Genomic DNA, 22,207 nt, shown 5'->3' with positions numbered 1-22,207 from the left:
TCATGGTCTTGATCACAGGCTCCAACGGGTCAGTTGGAATTTGGCCTGTTCGTGTTCGTAATCCTTCTCTTTAGGCATGCAACGGGAAGATGAAAACCAATTTTCAATACTCATTAACCCAAACAGCATCCACATCGATGTTTTTTAAAAGCCGAGGGGTAGTGCACATTGAAAAGAAAATTCCTCAAATATACAACCTCTTGCTCTCAGGTCCTGATATTTCCTGCTTCCACAATGAAGAATGAAAACTGGTCATCAACTCAATATCGCCTGAATTGCGTTTCTTTGAGCGTGCGTAAGATCCTGAGTAATCACGGAAACCGATTCAATTACAATGCCAAATCAACATTATAAGAATATGAAGGAAAATGCAGATGAAAACTTCCGAGAAGAACCAACTTAAACCTGGAGGAGCCAGTGAAACAGATCTCTATTGCTCTGGGAGAACTTCACAAGGAAGTCGATGAGGTAATTTGACAGATTAATCTGCAAGGCAGAAAATGAGTAAAACTTTAGACAAACAAATGCCCAAGGGCATACGATGATGATGAAGATTCTAGTATAAGGGTCGGAATAGCACCTCATTGATAGGGTCTGCAGAGACGCTAAAGAGATTGTCTTCGTCTCCATCATCCTAATAATCCATCACGTTATAAAATAGTCAGATATACAGTTCAGTTTCATAGTAATTTTTTACCGACTGTAAAGGTAATGATAGGATCAGCATTTTTTTCGTCAGACACACCCGATCAAATGCTTTTGCCATTGCCTCAAGATGATCATATCTTGCTCTGCCAGATGGCATGGCACCAGTTGAATATAGAAAATCAACTTCTTTCTCAGTATCCACCGCCTCAATCTCTTCCCAATCCGAGTCCTATGAGAGAGAGCTCAAGCTCAAACTTCTAACTCGAGAACTTCAGTGAGACTGCAATTACTATGAAGACGGGGAGTTTTACCTCATTATCACCACCAGGAACTTGCTCTTGAATCTCGATCAATGCATCAGCAAGCAAAGCCAGTATCTGCAGTCCAACAATAGCAGAAAGAGGTCACACAGCTTATAGATATCATCCATGCAATTCTGGTAATAATCAAGTAATTACCTTTTTAGGTAGTGGCATCACCGTCCACCGATCTGGAGCCAATTTGGCCTTTGAGCGAGTTGTTATTCCGGAGGCAGACTGCAGAAGAACGAAGACGAGGTTGGAATACATATATGCATAAGTTATATTGTGTATATAGCTGTGATGAAGTAGCAGTTATTACATCAATTAGGTGGCCTTGGACATTAATTTTGTCCAGCTCGGGGTGCTTTGTAGACAGCAGAAAAGCCAAAGCTGTCGTCGTGACTTTAATTTGATACGATCCCTGAATTTCCCCTGCATTGAATAGGTTTCGGAAAAGTATCATACATAAGGTTATCTAGCATAGGATTATACAGAGCCAAAAGATCAAAAGGGACGAAGGCAGCCGAGGGAAGCCAGAATGGATAGAGATTTCAAACAATGTTCAAGTCCCAAATAAGTAAAAAGCCACTGAGGAAATTTTCACTTGAATCAATGACAACAAAAGCCTGTTAAATTTCAGGCCAGTTTGACAAATTCAGAACTTGCTGCTTAGTCCATTTTTGCTAAGCAAAGAAATTTTCACTTCAAGATATATGATTTTGCAAAGAGTCAAAAGCAGTTTGCCCTCCGACCTTTAGGGTTTGGTAATGTTTGCCCTGACCTTTAAAAAGTTGCACTACCAACCTCCTTGAAAATAGGTACTTAGCCTCCCCCGGTCAATTTTCCAGCCGAAACGAGTCACATGCCACTTAAAGGGATAAAAAGGTCCTTGGACCTTATTAAAAAAAGCTTTAAATAATAAATTTCAAATAATTTTAAAAAAAAATGAAACCCTCGACACTTTCTAGGGTAATGGGGTCTCTCCGGTGGTGGTGGCCTTGCCGGAGTAGAAGAGAAGACAGGCCCTCAGTGAAGATCAAGAACAAGCAAATAAGAGGACAAATTATCTGAATTTGTTGATAACAACTGAGTGAGCAAACCAAGAAAATCGAAAGTGAAGCAGCGGACAAGTTAAATATATATAGGTTGATGAAACCCCCAGAGAGAGACGAACCCTTGGTGTCCCAAGGTTTCTTGCATGCGGGTATTTGTTAGTCCCCTCACTCCATTATAAGAAGAGACCCCAATTTCGTCCTCATTTCAATGGCTTCCACTCTGTTTACCGGAGCCGACAACCTCACCTGGTGTCCCAAGGTTTCTTGCATGGGACTTCTTGTGGCCAAAAAATCAGAGAGGAGGAGGAGGAGGAGGAGGAGGAAGGGGAAGAAGGGGGGTAGGTTGGGGAGGGGACGGGATTGGGGGTTGGGGTGGGCAAAGTACCTATTTTCAAGGAGATCAGGGGCACACTGCAACTTTTTAAAGGTCTGAGGGCAAATGTCATTCACCCGTAAAGGTCGGGCGGCAAACTGCTTTTTACTCTTTTGCAAAGCATTCTTGTTGGAATTAAATTTCTTTGCTTGAGTGTATACACGGATTGAAAGTTCAGGGAAAATCCCACGTTTAGCAAATCAAGCAAAAAATCATCATACACTCACCTTGCTGCTTAGTCCATTCTGACATCACATAAACAAAGGCATTCTCGGAACCTTCAGCTGGGACATTTATCAGCAAGTTGATAAATTGATCCACATTCGGTAAACTCATATGAACCTGCATTATTTCCCAAACAATTATAATCAAACCGCTGGCCCGTAGCATAACCACCACAGAAATAACAATTCCAAGATGATATAGCAAAGGGAAAAACCAAGGCAGCTTCAAAAATCATCCAATCAATTATGTACTGATGTTATTTCTTGAGTAGCTTTACAATTGACAAGACCTCAAATTAGGATGATATTGTTTCTTCATTATTGGGCAAGAAATGACCATTGCTTCATCATAGACTCGATAAGAACAAGAAAAGTACCAATCGGGCAAAAATTAGAAGCAGTGAACTTCTCAGTTCAGATATTTGAGCAGACTGCATGCGCCTAACAAGAGCAGCGGCTAGATCCCAGATATGCTGGGCCATCTGTGATGGCAGATGAAGGATAAGCTGCAGAATGTAGGTCCCAACAAAGAATGATCCCGAACTTTCCAGAGATGGATCCAGAAGCCTGCAATTAAATTTTGCTCATAAAATCTCAACCAGAACCTTTTAAGGAATACTGCCTTTAAATATACATGATTAAAAAAAAAAGAAGAGGAGCAATTTACAAGAGCTTCCGGGCTATGAAAGCAATCAACAAATCATTTGGACTTTGTAGCAAAAAAAGGAAAACCAAAAGATAAAAAGAAAAGAAAAGAAGCAAAGGATATCCTCGGCCTAATTTCCCAGAATTTTGAGAGGTCAGATGTTTTTGCAGTTTAAGGTTACTTTACTCTTACTCTTGTAAATTCCAATTTTCTGCATCTGTCTTGTTTGACCCACATTATGAACCTCGCACTTTTTCTTTCTCAAATAGATAAATTTTAGTTGATTACCTTTTAAATTAAGAAGAATTACCTGGATGCTACATCTAGCAAGCATTGCATTGTAGATCCAGAATCACCACCCCAAGCAAGTATTTCTTGCCTTCCTCCAGCTACAAAAGCTGCTAAACATTCCGTTGCATTCTAGTACATAGAAAAAGTCAATTAAATTTTGGAAAATGGAGCTCATTTTATTACCAAAAGTTAATCCCACAACCCATATGAGTAATTCAAAGAACCTGAAGTTCAGCGTGGTCTTCACTTTTTAGTGATATATGAATGACCGCGTTGAAACAGATTCCATGTATTGTTTTCACGACATCAATGGGAGCATTCTGCACAAGGCTAGCAAATAAGATCAACTTTTAAGAGGACCAAATACAGAGAAGAGAAGAAGGAAAATAAATAAATAAATACCTGATGGGCTACCACTTACCTTTAGGAGCATGGTTAATAGATCCAAAGATCCAGCCACTAATCCATCAGGCTGCTCCTGGGGCTGATGTCAACATTGATATGTATAATATTAGCCACTGAATTAATAAAGAAAAGAAAATTATAACTAAAGTAAAATTGTGAAAAATATACCTTATTTACAATTGGTCCAACAAAAGGCAGAATTCGCGATACCAAAGGGTGGATACAACCAGGAGCATTTTTAATTGCCTGATCAAGCATCATTTTCACTTAATCAAACCAGAGAAGAGAGTAGCAGACTTAAGATAAAAGATGACAGACACATAACAAATATTAATAACATATAGAGCCATAAAAGCAAATCCTTGGAACAGTATATTAAGCACACGAACTTTTATCATTATTGCCAACATGATTACCTCAAGAATCTCGATCACATCACTACTGACAAATGGATCAGAAACATGAGATGCCCATGTGTTCAAAATTACAGGAGAAACAATAGGCTCTATTGCTGCTGATGCTTTGCAGCCTATACTCAGAAGTCAATACAAAAAATAGGTAAAGTAAATTGAGACTGGAAAACATGTAAAGAAAAGAAAAACACAACTAACACTAAATACTGAATCAGGATATACTTATGCTCACCTGCTGTAACCGCTGCATGCATTGTTTCGAGTACCATGTGCAATGTCTCATCAGATGCCTACCAAGCAAAGGATAATGAAAAGTGAATGCTCATCCATTAAGAAAGCATGTAAGAGAATCATAATATCCATTTATTAATCACCTGACTTAGAAGACCTCTTAGTGAGGAAAACAATCCTACTATATGAGGCATGATAGTCCCTTCATTTGCATCAGGAAGGAGCTGAGAAAGGGCTTGGCATGCTCCAACTTTGACTGGTACAGGCCTATTAGTGGTAAATACAGTTACGCAATAGAATCATATCCAGTTATGAACTAAAATATCACATAGGGACACAAACACCTACACATCTGAGCTAATTGCCTTGATAGCTGCATAGAGAAAGTTATCCCGAACTTCATGGCTGATCTGGACGATGTTAGAAATAAGTAAGAAGCCATAGACAACAGAAAGACTCAAATTATAAAATCAAGAGATGTAATTACCACAGAAGAAAACTTCCCAACTGATGAAAACATGCGCGCATAGAGAAAAGGATATTCATGTACTCCTGTAAAAGCAAAGACCAATCATGCTAAAAACATGGTTTTCCCCATGAGAATGGATAAATTTTGTAGTAAAAGTAGTCATCCTAGGTTCTTTACCTGTTTTTATATCCTCTGTGACCATTTGCTCTATCAATTTTCCTACCTTGCCCCCAGAAACCTGTAAGAGGAAAAATTTGTTTGACAAGGACGAGTTTGCAGGGAAGAAAATTGTAGAAAGGCACAAATAGATTCCATGTTAAAAATGTAATTTAGTATGAAAACACAGACCTCATCTTCAAGCAAGTGTTCTGAAACAGAAGATAGAGCAAACAGAGCAGCCTCCCTCATCTGAAATTGATAATTACTACAACTAAGTAAAAGTAAATTTCAACATACGGTGACAAGAATATTATATCCGTCTTCTATTTTGCAAACCAAAATAATTTTGTGTTAAAGCATCAAATAATAACAGAACCAAGAATTCTGTCCTTACTCTCCACCAAACAGCAGAGTCAGCACCCTTTTCCTGTTGAGACTCCGCAATTCGTCTTTCAGCTGCCTCAACAATTGCAATTATTCCCTCCTCGCCGCAGGAACTAACCAACTCTTCCAATAAAAGTGCACCTGCAGGAAAGAGATACATATGCTTGCTATATGAAATAATCCTATTAAAATGTTACAAACAGACTATTTTTCTCGTACTTATGCTGTAAAACATAGAGAGAGGAGATAAATCAAAGCTGATTTCACATTTTATACTAGATAAATATATACAGTTTTTGTTCATTAGTTTTGTTATATGAGCTAGAGACATGCACCGAAAACCTCTTCCCAAACTTAAAGAGTTCAGTCAAAAATTAAGAGCAGGCTGGGAAATACTTGCCAGAGACACGGCAACTATAGGTAAGATCATCCTCGTTTGCAACAAATTCGTTGGCATTCACCGCCCAGGTATGAGCCTAGATGAGAGAATGATGTGAAAGTACATTAATACAAAGATAGATATCATCAAAATAAAAAGTAATTTTAGCCATTGAAATAGCAAAATACGTCTATGTAGAACTACATTGAGTTTCTACAGGTGGCTTTCTCCAACTAGTGGTCTGTATAAAGTTTATAAGTATACTAAAGTTGAAGCCTAAAGGGAAAATGTCACCAGGAATAAGTTCACAAACAGCCAGCTAATTGGAAAGGTATGCCAAAGAACTTGCTTGTTACAAAAGCATCAGAAAGAAAGCAAAGGGGAACCAAGGCGATATGACCTGTTGCTCAGTCATCTGTAGAAAAGCAATGGAGTAATATACCAACTCCTTCAAATGATTCATTATAACCTACACAAAACAATGATAAGAAATATGAGATGAAACTGTGGTAGAAATAGGGGAAGAAAAATATGTTCATTGAAACAGTAACAAAATTCAGATTCATACCTTGACCAGCTTTGAGTTGCCCACAACAGCCAACAAAAACTCAAACATCTGTATAAACAGCGACACAAATCAAATACTTTAAAATAAAGGTCAATGCTGGTACAAATAAAGGATGAAAAATGGGAGACAAAGAATAATACGCAGCACGAAATGAGCTGTTAACTTTTTATCTGTATTACAGGCAGTTGATATTATATAATGCCAATCATAACCCAGCCATTCAATTTAATCCTTCAACATAAATATATTTTAATTATTTCTGTATTTCTACATCAGAAATCATAATTTACTTTTTCATCGCAATAATGAGAAAATCATCCTTTTACAAGATGAAGTCAACTTTAAATAGCAAAACATACTCTCCTCGCTGCATTAATTTTGAGGAGAGTGACTGCGTGGATTGCATATCAAACCCATACAATATTATGAATACTAGCTTTTGGAACTTTAATTTAGAAGATTTAAAAGGGACTCGTCATTCTCTTCAATTTATTAAATCAATGGCCAGAATATCAAATATGTGAATGACTGTCTTCACCAGAAAATCTCATGAAACTATATTCTTTACTATAATTCTACAGAGACATGAAAAGAGAAGACCAGAACAACCACAACCTCTATTGAAGTCTTTCTGTTGGTGACATTTCACCATATAGCAACCATAAGAAGCAAGAGAGATTTTTTAAAATGGAAGATGCCTTGCATAATATTGAATAAAGTTGTTTCCTGTCATCTTAATTTCAAACATTAAACACAGTTTACCTGAATGACAAAAGACTCAAGGCCCATCTCTGCACCATCAGAGTCATATCGTTGTTCCTCATAAGAATCCTCAACACCTTCCACTGATGATCGAACGTAAACCCCAAGAGATGAGACAAATGTTTGCCAAAACGGGCCCATGATAACTGCAAAGGTAGGTGGGAGTACAGTGTATGAATCATCAAGATATGAAAAAGATATCCCGAATAGATAAATTAACAGGTGAAAAACTGGGAACGCAATTACCGGTAAGGTCACCCTGAATAAGGCTGGAAAAGTTCTGAATAAGCTGATTTAAACATTTTATTACCTGATAGCAAACAAAGGAATGACCTTTAACTTGAAATTACTTCTTTAGGCAACAAGAAATATCAAAGCACGGGGTCTTTGAAAATTGTTCGGAGATTATTCTTACCTCCATTCTGACACTCCAATCATCAGGGTCTTCTGAGGGTACTGGTTCCTTTAAGATAGCAGTGAACTCGTTTATCCATGGGTTAAGAATTGACTTGACCATTCCACTTGTTTGACTCTGAAAAGGAGCTCATTTAATCAGTTTATGCTTTGATATACAAAAAGTAGCATTCGCACACTCTAAAAATTGGAACAAACCCCCAGAAATTACCTTGAATACACCACTAACCGCCCCTAGAAGAGAGATGCAAGAATAAACAATAGAAAGCGCTTTAGCTCTCAGATATTTGTCATAGATCTGCAACAAGTACAAAAAAGAAGTAGAAAACACGAGGTTTTTCTAGTTAGTCAACTGATTCACACCTCACTATTTTCTTCAGAAGCATTAACTCATATTGCCATAGCTACTGAACATATCCAAAGCACACCTCAAATCCACAAGGCAATAAATTAACTGCATCAACATTACAAATATCTTTTGCTTTTATAGTCATGAACAAATCTATGAAATAATCCGAGCAACAAGATGAAAACCAAGGAAAATAATGTTACAGCAATTGACATTTGAGATAAGAACCTGATGCACAGCACACCAAAAATTCATCCAACAGAGAGTTGAAAGTAGATTTGTCTTGCTAATGAAAATTCTGATAGAATTCACAACAATAACCATCTTGCAAAGAAGCTCTCTTCTTGCACCTCTCTCATCTAGGTCCAGAGCTTACATAATTAATCCAAGCCACTATACCTGCCCTATTTATCATTCTTAGAATCTTCAATCAATGCGTATTAGTTCAAACAAATGGCTGCAAAAGTCTATGGCAAGCTTTTAATCTCTCACATACAAGTAAATCAGCTCAGATTCCCATTCTCCTAAATGCTCATATTCAGAAATCCTTCTCTTCAGAACAACTGGAAAACACTTCACTGCTACCAATGAATATGATAAACCAAAGGATGCCAACAGACCTGAGGAGAAGATACAATCTCATGCAAGCAAGGGAACAGAACAGTCACTAATTGCGGGACCGTTGCATCATCAAGATCACTGGACAAAAGTGACAGGCATTTTAAAGCCCCCTGAACTACAGCATATAAGAAATAAACTTTCTCAGTTTGTCAGAATATTAGAAGTTAATAAAGTCGATATCACGAAATTGCCATATGAAAATATATCATCTCCTTTAATATGAAGTAAGAGAAGATGAATCAAACTAGTCATTTCAATGTAGACAAAAACAAGGGAGACTGAATGTAAAAGTATATTAATCTTAAACAGGGAACCTCCTGGAAGAAGCAATAGGAATTGAAAAAAAAAATTTGTTAAAATAAGTTCTGAGCAGAGTCACAGACTGGTTTTCCAGGATCAGCATAAAAATCAATGGATCAATGAAAAATCTTTGGGAATCTCGTAGAAGACATATACATGTCGATAAAACTCTCCCGTAATCAGCAATAAACTCAGAGAGCATGGACACAGTAAGTTAAAATAGAACTGAAAAGGAAGGAACGATTATGCATACTTACCGCCATTCATATTAGTTGGATCTTTGATCAACTTCAGAAGGTGTGGCAATAAATCAGGCCAATCTTCAGGCCAATCATGTGACGCAATTGCTGCTACAGCTACACTAATGGCGGTGCATATTTTTCGATGGGAGTCATCCAGCGACAGCAAAAGAAACTTGCGAATAACTGCCTGGGAATAAGTCCGTAACGCAATCAGATCACAACTTAATTGAGGCTTTGCATTTTTTTTATGGGGCCAGACAGAGTATCCACTACTGCTATCGTAGGCCAGCTATAGTTATAATTCCCAAATCAACAGTAGAAAGTACTTCAGAGATAAAATGCAGCTAACTGCCTGATGTTATTAAACACAATGAAGACATGAAAGTATTTGGAGATCAAACTCACCCGATTGAAATGACTAGAAGATATGAAAAGAAACGTCTGTAATTATCAGATTATTCTGAAATTAGCACAAATTACCTTTTCATCAATTGAAACAGCGGGAGGCTCAAAAGAGTCCTCTCCTTCTTGCCAGTGTTTCTTGATGAACTGCTTTAGAAGAACCGCAGCTAGGTACTAGCATGTTAATTCTTACAATATAGATACTGAATAATATTTCACCTGATATTGGCATTCAGCATTCTCTTCAAATTAAGGGTATTCATTTCTCAGTTTTCACAACAAAGTGGGGTGCAATGACAACAGTCGATGCAATATGAGTAATCACATAAGTCGAGTAATATTTCTAGACAAAGTACAAGTGCCAAGACAATGACAAGAACCAGGTAACCAACAAGTTGAGCAGTGCAAAATAAAGGCCATTACTATTAAAAGGATATCTGGCGCAGTCCCAATGGGAGCTCCCTGTTTGCAGCAACCTTAGACAATGCGCTTCCAAAACCTTAAAGACAGAAAATCGATCACTAAGCTCCCATCTTTATGAGAGATGTATACAACATCTAGCAGCCACATCCACAAACAGGTTATGATAAGAAGAATCTCAACTAAGAAAAATTATCACCCAAGCATTTCTGCACCCAAGGACCCATTACTCGTGCTAAATAGCATAAGAAAAGATTTGTCCTTATACAAAGCAATCATTTTGAGACTTGCCACTGCTCATAATCATCAACCCTTTTCATCCAAATGCACAATTGGTCACACCAAGAGTTAAAGAAACCATTTTTTCCTCTCCCCTTCACGGCAATATCAGCAATCATACTGCAACTGCGACATTGAGCATTTCTTTCTGATTCTCAGCAAAAGAAAGAGAAGAAAGAAAGCGGGTAACTTGAGCTACCGGGTTGCAGGGAAGCTTGATGGAGTGAGGCTTCCGCGAAGGAGCGGACATCGTGGCTTGGGTCGAGAGTTGCAGACAGGCAATTGAGGAGCCATTGCTGGTCCTGATCAACTGCTGACTCCATGCACGCGACAGCAGTCCAAATCTCAATCAGCTCGAACCAATTGGAGCTCTGCTTCAGCTCCAGCTACTGGGTGTCTTCCTGTCCTGCGAGTTGTGGTTTTGGCGCTCTCAGGATCAGCGGTGAGTCGAATGCTGTCGGGGGGGAAGTTGGCGGGAGAAGGTGAGCAGTCAGATTGAGCGGCGTTTAGGGTTTTTGAGCACCAAAAGTTTTTTTTTTAGCATTTGAACTGTGCCATGGACAATCTTTCAGTCATTAGATTTAATCGAAGGAAATTTACATATAATGATTTCCCATTTTGGCCACTTGGACGTTATGATGATTCAAAATAATTATTAAATTCATGTTGCCCGAGGTCCAATCGTACAATATCAATGTAATTTTCGCATGGAGATGATCGCAAATTGAAATCTCGATAAGCGCATATATTGAGAGAGAATAATATTTAATACTCGTTCTTTTAGAATTATGAGAATAATTTCCCTTATAATTTTCTCCACCGAAAAAAATAAATTTTTATATATTCAAAAGAACCGATATGAATTGGTTTTGTAGTTCGACTTATGATCAATTGAGCATCTAAATACCAAGATAGAAAAAAAAATAGTATAAACAATCCATCGGTTCGATCGAATCTTTGAAAAGGAAAATCGGATCTTTACAATTCACCCAAAATATATAATAAAAAAAAAATTGGTCCTTCACAAAGTCGTTCCATGAGCTTCTGGGTGACTAGTCCAAGGCTGGCTGTCCTTCACAAAGTCGTTCCTTGCCTGTTTGAGAAATAATTAAAAGAGTATAGTCGAGGACAAGCCATTTTGGTTGTTGAGAATTCGCCCATAAATAGTCGACGACAAGACATTTTGGTTGTTGAGAATTCGCCCATAAGTCTCCTCACAATCGATCTTTTACTGTACCTGAAACGAGGAGCTCATACAGTTTAATCTTACAACATGCAATTATCAAAGTAGTGAGAAAATACTATCAAAATAATATAATTTCATTTTATTGGATTTTACGGGATTAAGTCGATGGCAGTGCCATATCCATTCACAGTCGAGCGGCACGACCAGGGGCTCTTTCAAGACTAAGGACTCAGTGTGCTTAGCAAGCAATGGAAGCCAACAATTCTCGTGCCTGAAATATGTAGAAACATCAGAACTTGAGTAAGGAAGTTAAAAGGAATTTTGTTAAAATTGTCGGGGACTAAAATTGGAATGAATTATGAGCACAAGAAATCGGTTCCCGAACGTATCTTAACAGATGCGGGCGAGAGAAAAACATTCGGCGATTGGTAATCTGCGACGTCATACATTACCTATATGCATCCCCTGCGGCTGAATTGCATAGTACTGGTTCGAAGAAAGTGGCCTATTGAGGACCGGGATCGGAATGACATCGTCTGAAGTTGTGCTGTCTCCATTGACATCGTTGCTCGATCACACTCTTTGTTTGCCTGGTTTACTTGAAGTATTGTTTGTGCTATTCTTCATCTATGGATTCAGGCAATTGAATCGGGTCTACCACGATCTTTTTTCGGTGTGTACCTTGGTATCCTGGTATTTGGAAGCCCATCGGGTCCCGACTAATCCTTTTCGAGTTAGATCGGTCCACTAAGAGGTAAATCTCTCACATAATGGATTTTATCCATGCACATGACACGAATTCGAGACCTTATATAAGGGGAAACAAGCGTCGAACCACTTAAACTAACTCATGTTGGTGGTCTACCACGATCTCTATTGTGGAGGATATCATTTCCATCCGGATTCTCCGGATACAATTAGCTATATATTAATGCATAGCCTTTAGATAGCAAGTGTATATTACGTGATTTTCCTAGATTGCCCAATCAATGTGAGACCGTGTATATGTACACAATCGTTACCAATGAAATCAAGTCATTCAGCTCTCACAAAATTGATAATCTTCTTGATCATGGTAACAACTTTGGTTTAGAAAATCCTTTTGTGTTATTTATCGATATTCTAGTGATATCTTAGATATATTCTTTTTTTTTTTTTGCGATTACAATGGAGGTCCATGGACCTAGTACATTGAAATAAAAATCTTAAATATCTAATAAGGGGGCACGGGTAGTCCTATTGGGTATCGATCCCGAGACCTCTTAGTCACCAGACGAGTGGTGCACCACTGTATTATTCCCTCTCTTGATTATTTTAGATATATTATGTTGGAGAAGTTCTTGGATAATCCTACATCGCATACACTAATTAAACTGCATGGAATAAGGAAATTAGTGCTAATCATGCATAACTATTTTTTATTAAAGAATTCTTTTTAATTCTTCCTAGAAAAAAAAAGAAAAAAGAGACATATTTGCTTTTTGGTATGTATGAAGGACACTTTATGTATTTTGTTTTGGAAAAGGACAATCCCACAATTACGGCTCGTTTGGGTCGCGGGTTATGATACCTTTTGTGACCAACCCCTCCATAATGGAAACATCTCGCGGAAAGTAAGATCGTACCAATTGTCTCTGTAGTAATTGATTTCCATGATGACGAAAAAGGACTCCTGCCGTGCTTTGTGTTTTCCTTGAGCACACGAGCAGGTATGGTTCCTATACTTCAAGGAGCCGGACAGTTATCGTAACTGGAACCTCTCCTTATACCCTATGTATCGTCATGTCATCTGATTCGGAGGACTGTAAATTATTATATAAGTTCTGTTTAAATAATTTTTTTATCACGAAAATAAGTAGTTACGTGAAAGAAATGGAATCAAGATGAAACTAGGCACATTCTTCCAATAGTTACATGAAAGAAATGGAATCAAGATGAAACTAGGCACATTCTTCCAATCCAAAGATGTGCACGTTTCCTTATGGTCGTCGAAGGTTCAAAGGGTTGACTTTGTCAAACACTCATCCGAGGTTCCTTGTACGTCCTTTCCACGGCATTTTGATTACAATTCAAAGCCTTATCTGATATAATATAATATGGATGTTCTGCCCATGGATGAAGAATAGCACGAACAACATCAAATTCAATCAGGCAACAAAGACTTTGATCAGGCAACGATGTACGTGACAAGGCCTCTGTCCCTGTGCCTTAGGAACCCGGGAGCTTTGTCGGAGCCGCCACCGGAGGGCCCGAGTTCTGGATTCCTGGTGGTCCAAGATGAAGAAGCTGAGAGCACTTGCTGTTTTGGGCTGTGCGAAGACACCCGCATCCGGGACCTCCCCTTCCCTCAGAACAAGAACCTGACAATTCGTTACACGACGTCCCAGCAAAACGGCACGACAAATTCTTATCGAGACGATGTCATTCTGATCCCGGTCCTCAATAAACCACTCTCTTCAAACCAGTACTATGCAATTCAGCCCCGCGGGAGGCACAAGGGGTATGTATGATGTAGCAGATTACTAATTGCTGAATGCCCCAGCTTCTGTTAAGATGCGCTCGAAAACCAAAACTTGTTCTTTAGTTTCTTCCCTTGTTAACATATCTGTCTTGCATTTGGATTGCCTACTGCAGGGAAGCACATGCCAATTCAAAGGACGAGGACATGACCAACTGCTTATGCTTCAGCTTTGTCCACGACGCGGACCCAGTGCCTCTCAATCCTCATAACATATACCAGCAATTTGTAATAGACCCTTACGAGACCCTCTGTACCGCGGGCTCATTCTCTGCCAAATCCCTCGCTTCTGATGGCCACCCGCCTAGATTCTTAAGAAGGAAGGGATGGAGAGTATATTCCAAGAAACCCAAGAACTTTTACTTAGGGGAAGCCCCTGGAATTTTTGACAGATCTCTTCGCGCCCAACTCCCGAGCTTTGATGTTGGCACGTTCGAGAAGAGCTCACAGCCTGTGCTTGTTGGAAGATGGTACTGTCCCTTTATGTTCGTGAGGGACGGAGCACTGGGGGATCAGGTGAAGAGGTCGACGTACTACGAGATGACGCTTCAGCAGAGATGGGAACAGGTTTATGCTTGCGAGAACGATGGGCTAGAACGCAGAGAACCAAGTGACAGAAATGTTCTCGTGGATGTCTCGGTAAAGGATACAGCCATTTTGGTTGGCGGGAAGGAAGCTAAGCATGGAAATGTAGCCAATGGGATTCTGTGTTTTGTTGGAGATGAAAGGGAGAGTTGTGGGGTGGGCTTAAGTTTGGGAATCATCGAAAGGATGAAATGGGAAGAAGAGAGATTCGGATGGGTTTCAGGGGATGACAACGGGCAACTGAGGGTGAAAAGAGTTGAGGAGATTGAGGGTTCAGGAAGCGACTGGAAGAGGTTTGGGTGTTACGTGTTGGTTGAGAGCTTTGTATTGAAGAGAATGGAGGGGAGTTTGGTGATGTCGTATGATTTCAGGCACACGCAACATGTCCGATGCAAATGGGAATGAATAAGGACATCACATTAGAAACGATAATCAGTTCTGTTCTGCGGAATCTCTACCAAGTCATTAGTTAGTGCAGGATCGAGGATTTGGTCAGTCAGACCCCGGTTCTATTGTACGATTTGTTACGTCTGCAGTAGCATAATCTAGCTATGTGATGAGATGCCTCGGTTTTTAGTTCGAGTATTTGAGTAGTGTTAGTTCGTCATGTAGTTATCGTGGTTAGCTGCCGACAGTGGCAGGCTGCAGCTGGCCTAGCTAGCAGAAAATGTTTTATCCCTTGCATCAGTAGACGAAGGTGAAATCTCATGCTGAGTTCTAGCACAGTTTCAATCTTCCTTTCTTACATCCAGGACAGATTTCAGAAAATGGCTGAGGTCAATCATTCGACTCATAGAGGTAGGTGTATCCGGAGTGTACGTCTAGATTAAGGTTCCGATTAATTCAAGGAATTCAATTTTCTGGCTTGCGCTCATAGTGCGCGGACTTGTGATGGCAGCTAAGAACCCGAAAGCCCTTGCCACTTTGTTAGCTTATTTCAAGGGATATGAGACAGTTGTGTAGAGGTAGTTTTCTTCATATATATTTGCACGTTTGTTCAGTTTGTTAGCGAGTCGAATCATTTTGTTCTTGTACTCCATAGACTCAATTCTACAGAGGTTTGAATGAACTAATTTCTTTCTCCTTTCATCTGTGTGTGTACGAGTGTGCGAGTGATTCAGATTTTAAAGTTGATTCTGCTGCTACTTTGAGCAAATCAATAACACTCTTTATTAATACTGGGGGATAGATCCACGGTTTAATTACGGACCCTGAACCTTTTAGCAAACTCAGCAGATCCGCGACGAGAGATGAGAGATTTCTGATAACTTATAGTCACTCCTAATCTATCTGACCCACCCTTTTACATTTCTCTGGCTTACTACTGGTCTGATATCTGTTCTCATGGGTCTTATCACATTCGTTTCCCTATTCTTTCGGCGGGGAAATTGGTCCTTAGTTTTTCTAGTTTGTTGAGACATTTTTTATTTTTTCTTTTGTCGGTGGTACAAGAATTAATCAAAAGTAGTTTAATTTAATTTTTTTTTACAACGGTAGTTCAAGTGATTCAGCACTTGTTTTCTCCTTAAGTAAGGTCTTGAATTCGAGAATGGAGAAAATACACGTTGGAGAGTTTTACCCTTTAGTAGATCACCTGACCGGTTTATGGCCAGGTCTTTCTGGAAAAGCAAAATATAGATGGACTATATTAGTCAACACGAATGCAAATAACTAAAAATCTTTAAAAAAAGGAAGTGCATCAGAAACCCATTAGTACTTTGCCTATGGAGCCATTTATCATTACCGGTTCACCATTTAAGAGATTTTGATTGATTTTCTCTGTATAATAAGCTCAATTATCATCGGCACTGGGTGTGGGATTCTGATAGCAAACCTCACAAATTCGACTATAAGTTGGACAAATTTTCTGGATATTACAGCTCGTGTGATTTCATAATTTGATTTTAAGATTTTAACTTTAACTTTAATTCTACTCACTATACAACAAAAGTCAACAATACAATTATTACTTTTCCATTTTTTTTCAAATTTTTTAACCATTCAATTCAATTTTTAATAATAAATTCTCTCAACTATTCATTATTTTTTCACATTTTTTCTCATAATTTAACATCATAATCATTACAAATCAATTAAAATCAAAATTCAACTCAAATCAACTCTGAAACCAAACACACTATAGATGATTCCTAAATGTCAATGTCATCGTGTAAAAAGAGGAAAAATACTAATGTATTTTGCTGTGAAATCACATTTCGTTTATCGGAATAAAATGATGATGAAAATGAGCATAAAATTCAAAGTAGATGGGCAATGGAGTGACCTAAGATCTAGATCTACAATTGATTTTCCCATATGTCACCATAATCATCGGCTCTTGGAACGGGATTTTGATAGCAAAATATCTCAATTTGAAGATTAATTTGACAAATTTTCCGGATTAATTATATGATGATCTTTCACGATGATATGTGAAAGGGAAAAAATAGTAATGCTTATTCAAGAAATAAAAGGAAAGGAAACATAAAATTCAGTAAATACTAATTGATCCTCCTTGAGTACAAGAAGTTCTCTAAGGTCATTTTTGGCATTTGATCAATGAAAATGTATGTGGAATTAATTAGGATTCTCGTAGTCTCTATCTCTCTGTGCCAAACTTGGCTTAATATTGTGATTTTAGTTTCCTTTCCTCTTCCTTCTCTTTCTGTTACTGATATTGAAAGGTGATAACTTCAGACTCAACCCCATCCTAGCTCCAATCCGATGTTTCCAACGTCTTCGGTAGCACCGCTTCTTCTTTTCTTGTGGCAGATCACTACTTGTCCCGGAACTTGCAGCATCCGTTCCATTTCGGCACCTCTTTCGCATCAAAACGCGGTTACTTCCTAAATCTGCCGATGTGCCAGTGAACCGGACATCTTCCATTAGATCTACCGATGCGTCGATAGCTTCTTCCGGAAAGACCCCTGAATTCTCGGGACAGAGGAACCGAATCGCTGTAGACTCATTCACTTCCTCCTCTTCCGTGTTGCCCACAAAACGGTACCCACAACCCTTTAATACCACCCTTTCGTATTCTTCTTTACTGTAATCCACAAATTTAACTGCTACCTCTAATCGGTTCCAACCAGCCTGCATCTCTTCCAATTTCTGGGTAAGTGGAAAGTAGCCGAGCCACAAGTGATCCGACACCAGTGCCTCGTCAAGATCACTTGCCAAGGATTCCACCAGCTCACCATTGACAGATAAGTCACACTTTAGGATAGCTGACACTCTATCCTCTAGACAGAAGGCAACTGAGATTCCCAACCCGATTAATTTTTCCTGCAAACGAGTATGTACCTCGAAATGCATCGAATGATTTGTAAATTGATGGTTAAACCAACTCGGGATGTCACCTCCAGGGATTATCACGTGAAACTCAGTCTCCCCAGTAAAAGCCTGCAAGAAATTAGCATTAGTCGATATCATACTAAATGAAGTTAAACATATTCATACGGTCAAGTATCCGTAAATTTCCAAATGAGGGGCATAGGTTGAAAATAACCTTATCCAACAACTCGTTTATTGCAAGATGATCGCGCAACTTGTGACAGTTGGAAAAGTTGACTTTAAACTGGGAAGTAGCTCTTAGGTTCCATGCTTGAAGCCTCTCCAATGACTCGCAACCACTCGCATCTACGAGGTTTATATTTGGGGGAAGCTCTAGGATTTCTCGAAGTTGCTTGCAGTCATTCAAGTGTAGGTTCTTCAACTCGGAAAATTTACCAACTGAGGACAGAGTAACCAAGTTGCTCTCCGACAGATCAAGAGTCTCAAGCTTGGAGAAACAGTTTGGAGCTTCGAGGAAATCCAACGACGATATGCCACAGTTTGATGCATCAAGGAATTCTAACATAGGAAACCCACACCTCAGTGAAACATCTAGCCCTGAACTCGAGGGCATTGTCAATTTATTTTCATCCAACTTGGGATAGATTAATACTGGAAACTCCTGAAGCCTCATGCAATCTTTTAGGTTTAGTTCCTCGACTCTTTGCAAATTATATATGCTGCTGGGAAGAGCTCTCAGGTTTCTGCAGGAGTGTAAATCAAGGTGTTGGAGCCCAGTGAGGTTTCCGATGGATGAAGGCAACTCCTGTACAGCTGACTCAGATAAATCGATGCTTTGAACACGTTCCATGCTCTCCAGAATATCCGGGAACCTCTCCAGGCTTGTGCAGCCACTGAGCCTAAGAGTTTCAAGAGACGTCAATCTGAGTTTTGGGGGAAGGCTTCTGAGTTTAGAGCAGTCTCCAAAATTCAGGAACACAAGCTTCTTCAGGAGCCCGACTGATTCATGAACCTTGACTAGACTCGAACACTGATTGACAATCAATTTCTCAAGGTTCGGGATGGTCGAGACATCAGGAATCTCATGTAGTGAATGACAGTTGTCTAGTTGCATGATTGTCAAATCTGAACACCTCTGCACTTGAAAAAAGGGAGGGGTCAAGAAAACACGTCGCCTGCGACATTCTGCTTGTAAATTTGAACATTTAAACATTGAAAAGTTCATAATTGCCAGAGAGGTTCGATAGGATCATCACCTTTAATCCATCCCACAGATGAGCCATTGAGCCAAACTTCAATTTCAGCACAGCGAGTTTCTTTGGATGAAAATTATGTGGCAGAGAAGGGGAAGGATAATTAGACCACTCGAGCCACCTCAAGTTATTCGGGAGATAATCTGGTCCACTGGAGAAACGAGCATTATGAACTATGAGCAATCTTAGCCTTTTCATATTTGCAAAGGCTGTATCGCTTAAGAATATTTCATCAGGCCCGGGCATGTCTACTAATATACCTTCAATAGCATCTGTTCCCTGGAGGTAAATACAATATGCAACATCAGGCCACCTCGAATTCATTTAAATAAGTACATATATGTGTACAGGATGACGTTGTTAACGGTTGAAAATTAAGTGGTCACTCACTGTGTTTTCTTCTAATACTTGAAGCACGTCTTCATGAAACCAAAGCCTGCTGCGTTTTCCTGGATTTGGCGATTCTTGCCGAACAATCTCTCTGCCCATCTGTTGGACCAAATCATGCATGTGCAGCTCATTGCCCTCGATATATATGAGAGACTTATCGATAAGGACCGCTATACCTATATCCGGGAAAAAGTTACAGTTGTCCAGCAGTTTCATGACGTGATCTCTGTTCTCCCCTTTGAAAAAGCAAGAGACATCGAGAAATATGACTTTTTCATGGTGCTTGAGAGCATCGAAGCTCACTTTAAGTATTTCATGAATGTCGGCATCGGGAATTTCTTTCAACTTGTTTATTGCACATATCCACTCGGTTATACTCCTACTGCGCAAGAAAGAGCCCAAGATGTTGAGCGCCAGAGGAAGTCCCTTGGCATATTTCATGACAGAGGAGGAAACACTCTCATAATCTTCGGGAGGATAAGGAATCCCAAAGGCATTCCAACTAAGAAGCTGAAGAGCATCTTCATCGTTCAGTCCCTTCATCTTGTACCTTCTCCCTACTCCTCGAGCAACTAGCAGATGTTTGTCCCTGGTCGTTACGATAATTCTGCTTCCCAGACCGAACCAATCAGGTCCACCAGCTAACGCTTCTATTTGACCTAAGTGGTCCACATCGTCAAGAACAATAAGAACCCTCTTGCGACATAGCCTTTCCCGAATCAAGTTGACCCCTCTCGCAATGTTGCCCACTTTCATGTTATTTAATTTTCCAAGAGTTTCATAGAGAAGCAATTCTTGCAACTGAACAAGACCGTTATTTCGCTTCGAAGTTTCTCTTACATTAGCCAGAAAGCTACTGCCCTCGAAACTTTCATTAATCGAGTTATAGTATGCTTTAGCAATAGTTGTCTTACCTATTCCACCAACTCCACAAATCCCTATCGTGCAGACTTCTTCTGGCCCAGCCTCTGAGAGTATTTTCAACTCTTCCAAATGGAAATCGATTCCAACTGGATGCTTAGCAACGTACAAGAGCGTTCGACCGATTCTTGTTGAGATGTCCTGTGCAATTCTTTCAACAAATTCTGCCTCGTACCTGTATGTTGTCACGATGACGAACCGGTAAAGAACATTTAATTAGTTCTCAAAGTATCGGCCAAATCAAGTATTAGTTTTCGTGACAATATAGTGGCAGTTCCATTAAGTTGGAGTATGGACGGACTAGTGTGATATACCAAAAGTCGGAAATGGCAACACAGGGTAGAAGCTGTACAGCAGGAGGACATGAGTGTTAGAATTTACCCGTTCTTTAAATGCCAATTGCAATCACTCGAAGCTTTACGTAATGCATCCTTCCATTTCTGAACCTTCTCCATGTCATCTGGAAACATTCTCTCGTGCTCCTCCATTGCCTTCCCAAAAGCCCCCGCCAGTTCCTGTACTTCAGACGGCTCAATCCGATAGAAAACTGGGATTATGATCTGCCCCTTGGATTCGCTGCACTGAGCAATCTCAGCGAGCTCATCCAAGCACCATGAGGACAACGCGTAGCTTCGAGAGAAGATGACAACTGCAATCCTCGACCCTTGGATCGCCTTCAGGACTGCCGGCTTGATCTGCTCTCCAGGTTTCAGACCTTCATCGTATATGAAGGTGATGATACCTGCCAACCGAGATATTAACATCCAAACTCATTCATACATCACAGACCCAATAAAGGATGATCCAGTTGAGTCAAGTGAATGGGGGATGATGTACCCTTCTGGTGAAGATTGCTGTACAGGTAGCCGCTGAAGGTGTCCCGGGTGTCTTCTCCTCTGAAACTTAGGAACACATCGTAGCTCCAACGATTGGTGCCCGTCGAAGTGGAAGTGGAAGCGGAAGCCATTTGTCGAGTCACTGATTAAGCTCCCAAGTCTGATCATAAGATTGGTTTCATATCTATGCGTGTTTTGGTATTAGGCTTCTGTACTGGTTTTGCCATTGACTTTTGGGGGTTCTCACATGGACATCAACGACAAGCTGCAAAAACGCGTCATTGAACAGCCAAATTTTTTTTTTTTTTTTAAAGTAATATGAAGGCGAAGCTGCCAAGAAAACAAAAAAGGGAAACGAAAAGAAATTTTCAATAAAAAAATGAAAAATATATAAAATATTTGGATTAGTAGATTTTTCCAAGGGAATTTTTTTCTTTCAATTTATTTTATTTTTGCCTTTTGTTATAAGGCAAGAGGCCAAATCAAGGATTTCTGGAATTACCAATTTAAAGGTGAATTTAGAGTAGGTATCTTTGCTTTAATCAAAGTGAATAAGATGCCGTAATTTCGACCTATTAGTGTGAGATGTTCTCGGAAGCTTTTTCCTTGAAAGGTACATCTAGGGGAATCAGAGTGCGAATGGTGTGTTAACTTATATAGGTTTGGGGTCAAAATTAGCCGACTCTGTTGACGAATAACATCCTGTTTGAGAGGAATGGGAACTAAGCAATGATAGGTTGCTCTCGATTTCGGAAGATTAGGAACTAAGCAGGATTTTTATCACGACCTGGATGAGGCTAGTATCAGGTTAATGACCTCGGTAAAGGCTAGTCAGGCTCGTGTTCTACCAAAGTATCATTGTTATGTTCGATGAGTTTCTTTCTCTAT

General features: G+C 39.5%; 3 protein-coding genes across 7 annotated transcripts; 1 reads left to right on the top strand and 2 right to left on the bottom strand.

Annotated features, from left to right (window-relative positions):
- Positions 1 to 84: 84 nt before the first annotated feature.
- On the bottom strand, positions 85 to 10,899 carry LOC116200935 (importin-9). 5 transcript variants are annotated; one of them, XM_031531925.1, is made up of 33 exons: positions 10,536 to 10,898; positions 10,075 to 10,136; positions 9,716 to 9,808; positions 9,251 to 9,422; positions 8,693 to 8,808; positions 7,935 to 8,021; positions 7,725 to 7,841; positions 7,556 to 7,619; positions 7,310 to 7,455; positions 6,548 to 6,595; positions 6,380 to 6,448; positions 6,001 to 6,076; positions 5,611 to 5,741; positions 5,406 to 5,465; positions 5,235 to 5,295; positions 5,076 to 5,140; positions 4,937 to 4,998; positions 4,732 to 4,855; positions 4,590 to 4,647; positions 4,361 to 4,473; positions 4,113 to 4,190; positions 3,961 to 4,023; positions 3,764 to 3,859; positions 3,559 to 3,668; positions 2,980 to 3,169; positions 2,606 to 2,720; positions 1,270 to 1,382; positions 1,107 to 1,184; positions 960 to 1,025; positions 746 to 877; positions 581 to 634; positions 406 to 486; positions 85 to 303 (listed from the first exon to the last, which is right to left on the bottom strand). In XM_031531925.1, exons 1-33 carry the CDS (start codon positions 10,657 to 10,659, stop codon positions 256 to 258), a joined length of 3,072 nt encoding a protein of 1,023 aa, XP_031387785.1. In that variant the 5' UTR covers positions 10,660 to 10,898; the 3' UTR covers positions 85 to 255. The 5 variants fall into 5 exon arrangements, with proteins under 5 accessions (XP_031387785.1, XP_031387786.1, XP_031387787.1 ...); XM_031531926.1 differs by lacking the exon at positions 746 to 877 and having other exon boundaries at positions 10,536 to 10,899; XM_031531927.1 differs by lacking the exons at positions 10,075 to 10,136; positions 10,536 to 10,898 and having other exon boundaries at positions 9,251 to 9,418; positions 9,716 to 9,814.
- Positions 10,900 to 13,606: 2,707 nt separating this feature from the next.
- LOC116198608 lies at positions 13,607 to 15,714 on the top strand. The gene is made up of 2 exons (XM_031528796.1): positions 13,607 to 14,022; positions 14,157 to 15,714. The coding sequence occupies exons 1-2, from the start codon at positions 13,700 to 13,702 to the stop codon at positions 15,028 to 15,030; spliced, it is 1,197 nt and encodes a 398-aa protein (XP_031384656.1). The 5' UTR covers positions 13,607 to 13,699; the 3' UTR covers positions 15,031 to 15,714.
- Positions 15,715 to 17,058: 1,344 nt separating this feature from the next.
- LOC116199071 (TMV resistance protein N-like) lies at positions 17,059 to 21,562 on the bottom strand. The gene is made up of 6 exons (XM_031529365.1): positions 21,321 to 21,562; positions 20,865 to 21,225; positions 19,563 to 20,658; positions 19,176 to 19,451; positions 18,134 to 19,054; positions 17,059 to 18,027 (listed from the first exon to the last, which is right to left on the bottom strand). Exons 1-6 carry the CDS (start codon positions 21,448 to 21,450, stop codon positions 17,263 to 17,265), a joined length of 3,549 nt encoding a protein of 1,182 aa, XP_031385225.1. The 5' UTR covers positions 21,451 to 21,562; the 3' UTR covers positions 17,059 to 17,262.
- Positions 21,563 to 22,207: the final 645 nt, after the last annotated feature.

Source organism: Punica granatum, chromosome 3, assembly GCF_007655135.1.
Source record: "Punica granatum isolate Tunisia-2019 chromosome 3, ASM765513v2, whole genome shotgun sequence".
In the NCBI taxonomy this organism is placed as follows: domain Eukaryota; kingdom Viridiplantae; phylum Streptophyta; class Magnoliopsida; order Myrtales; family Lythraceae; genus Punica; species Punica granatum.
The sequence above is the reverse complement of the archived record's forward strand: the minus strand, read 5'-3'. Positions and strand labels throughout refer to the sequence as shown.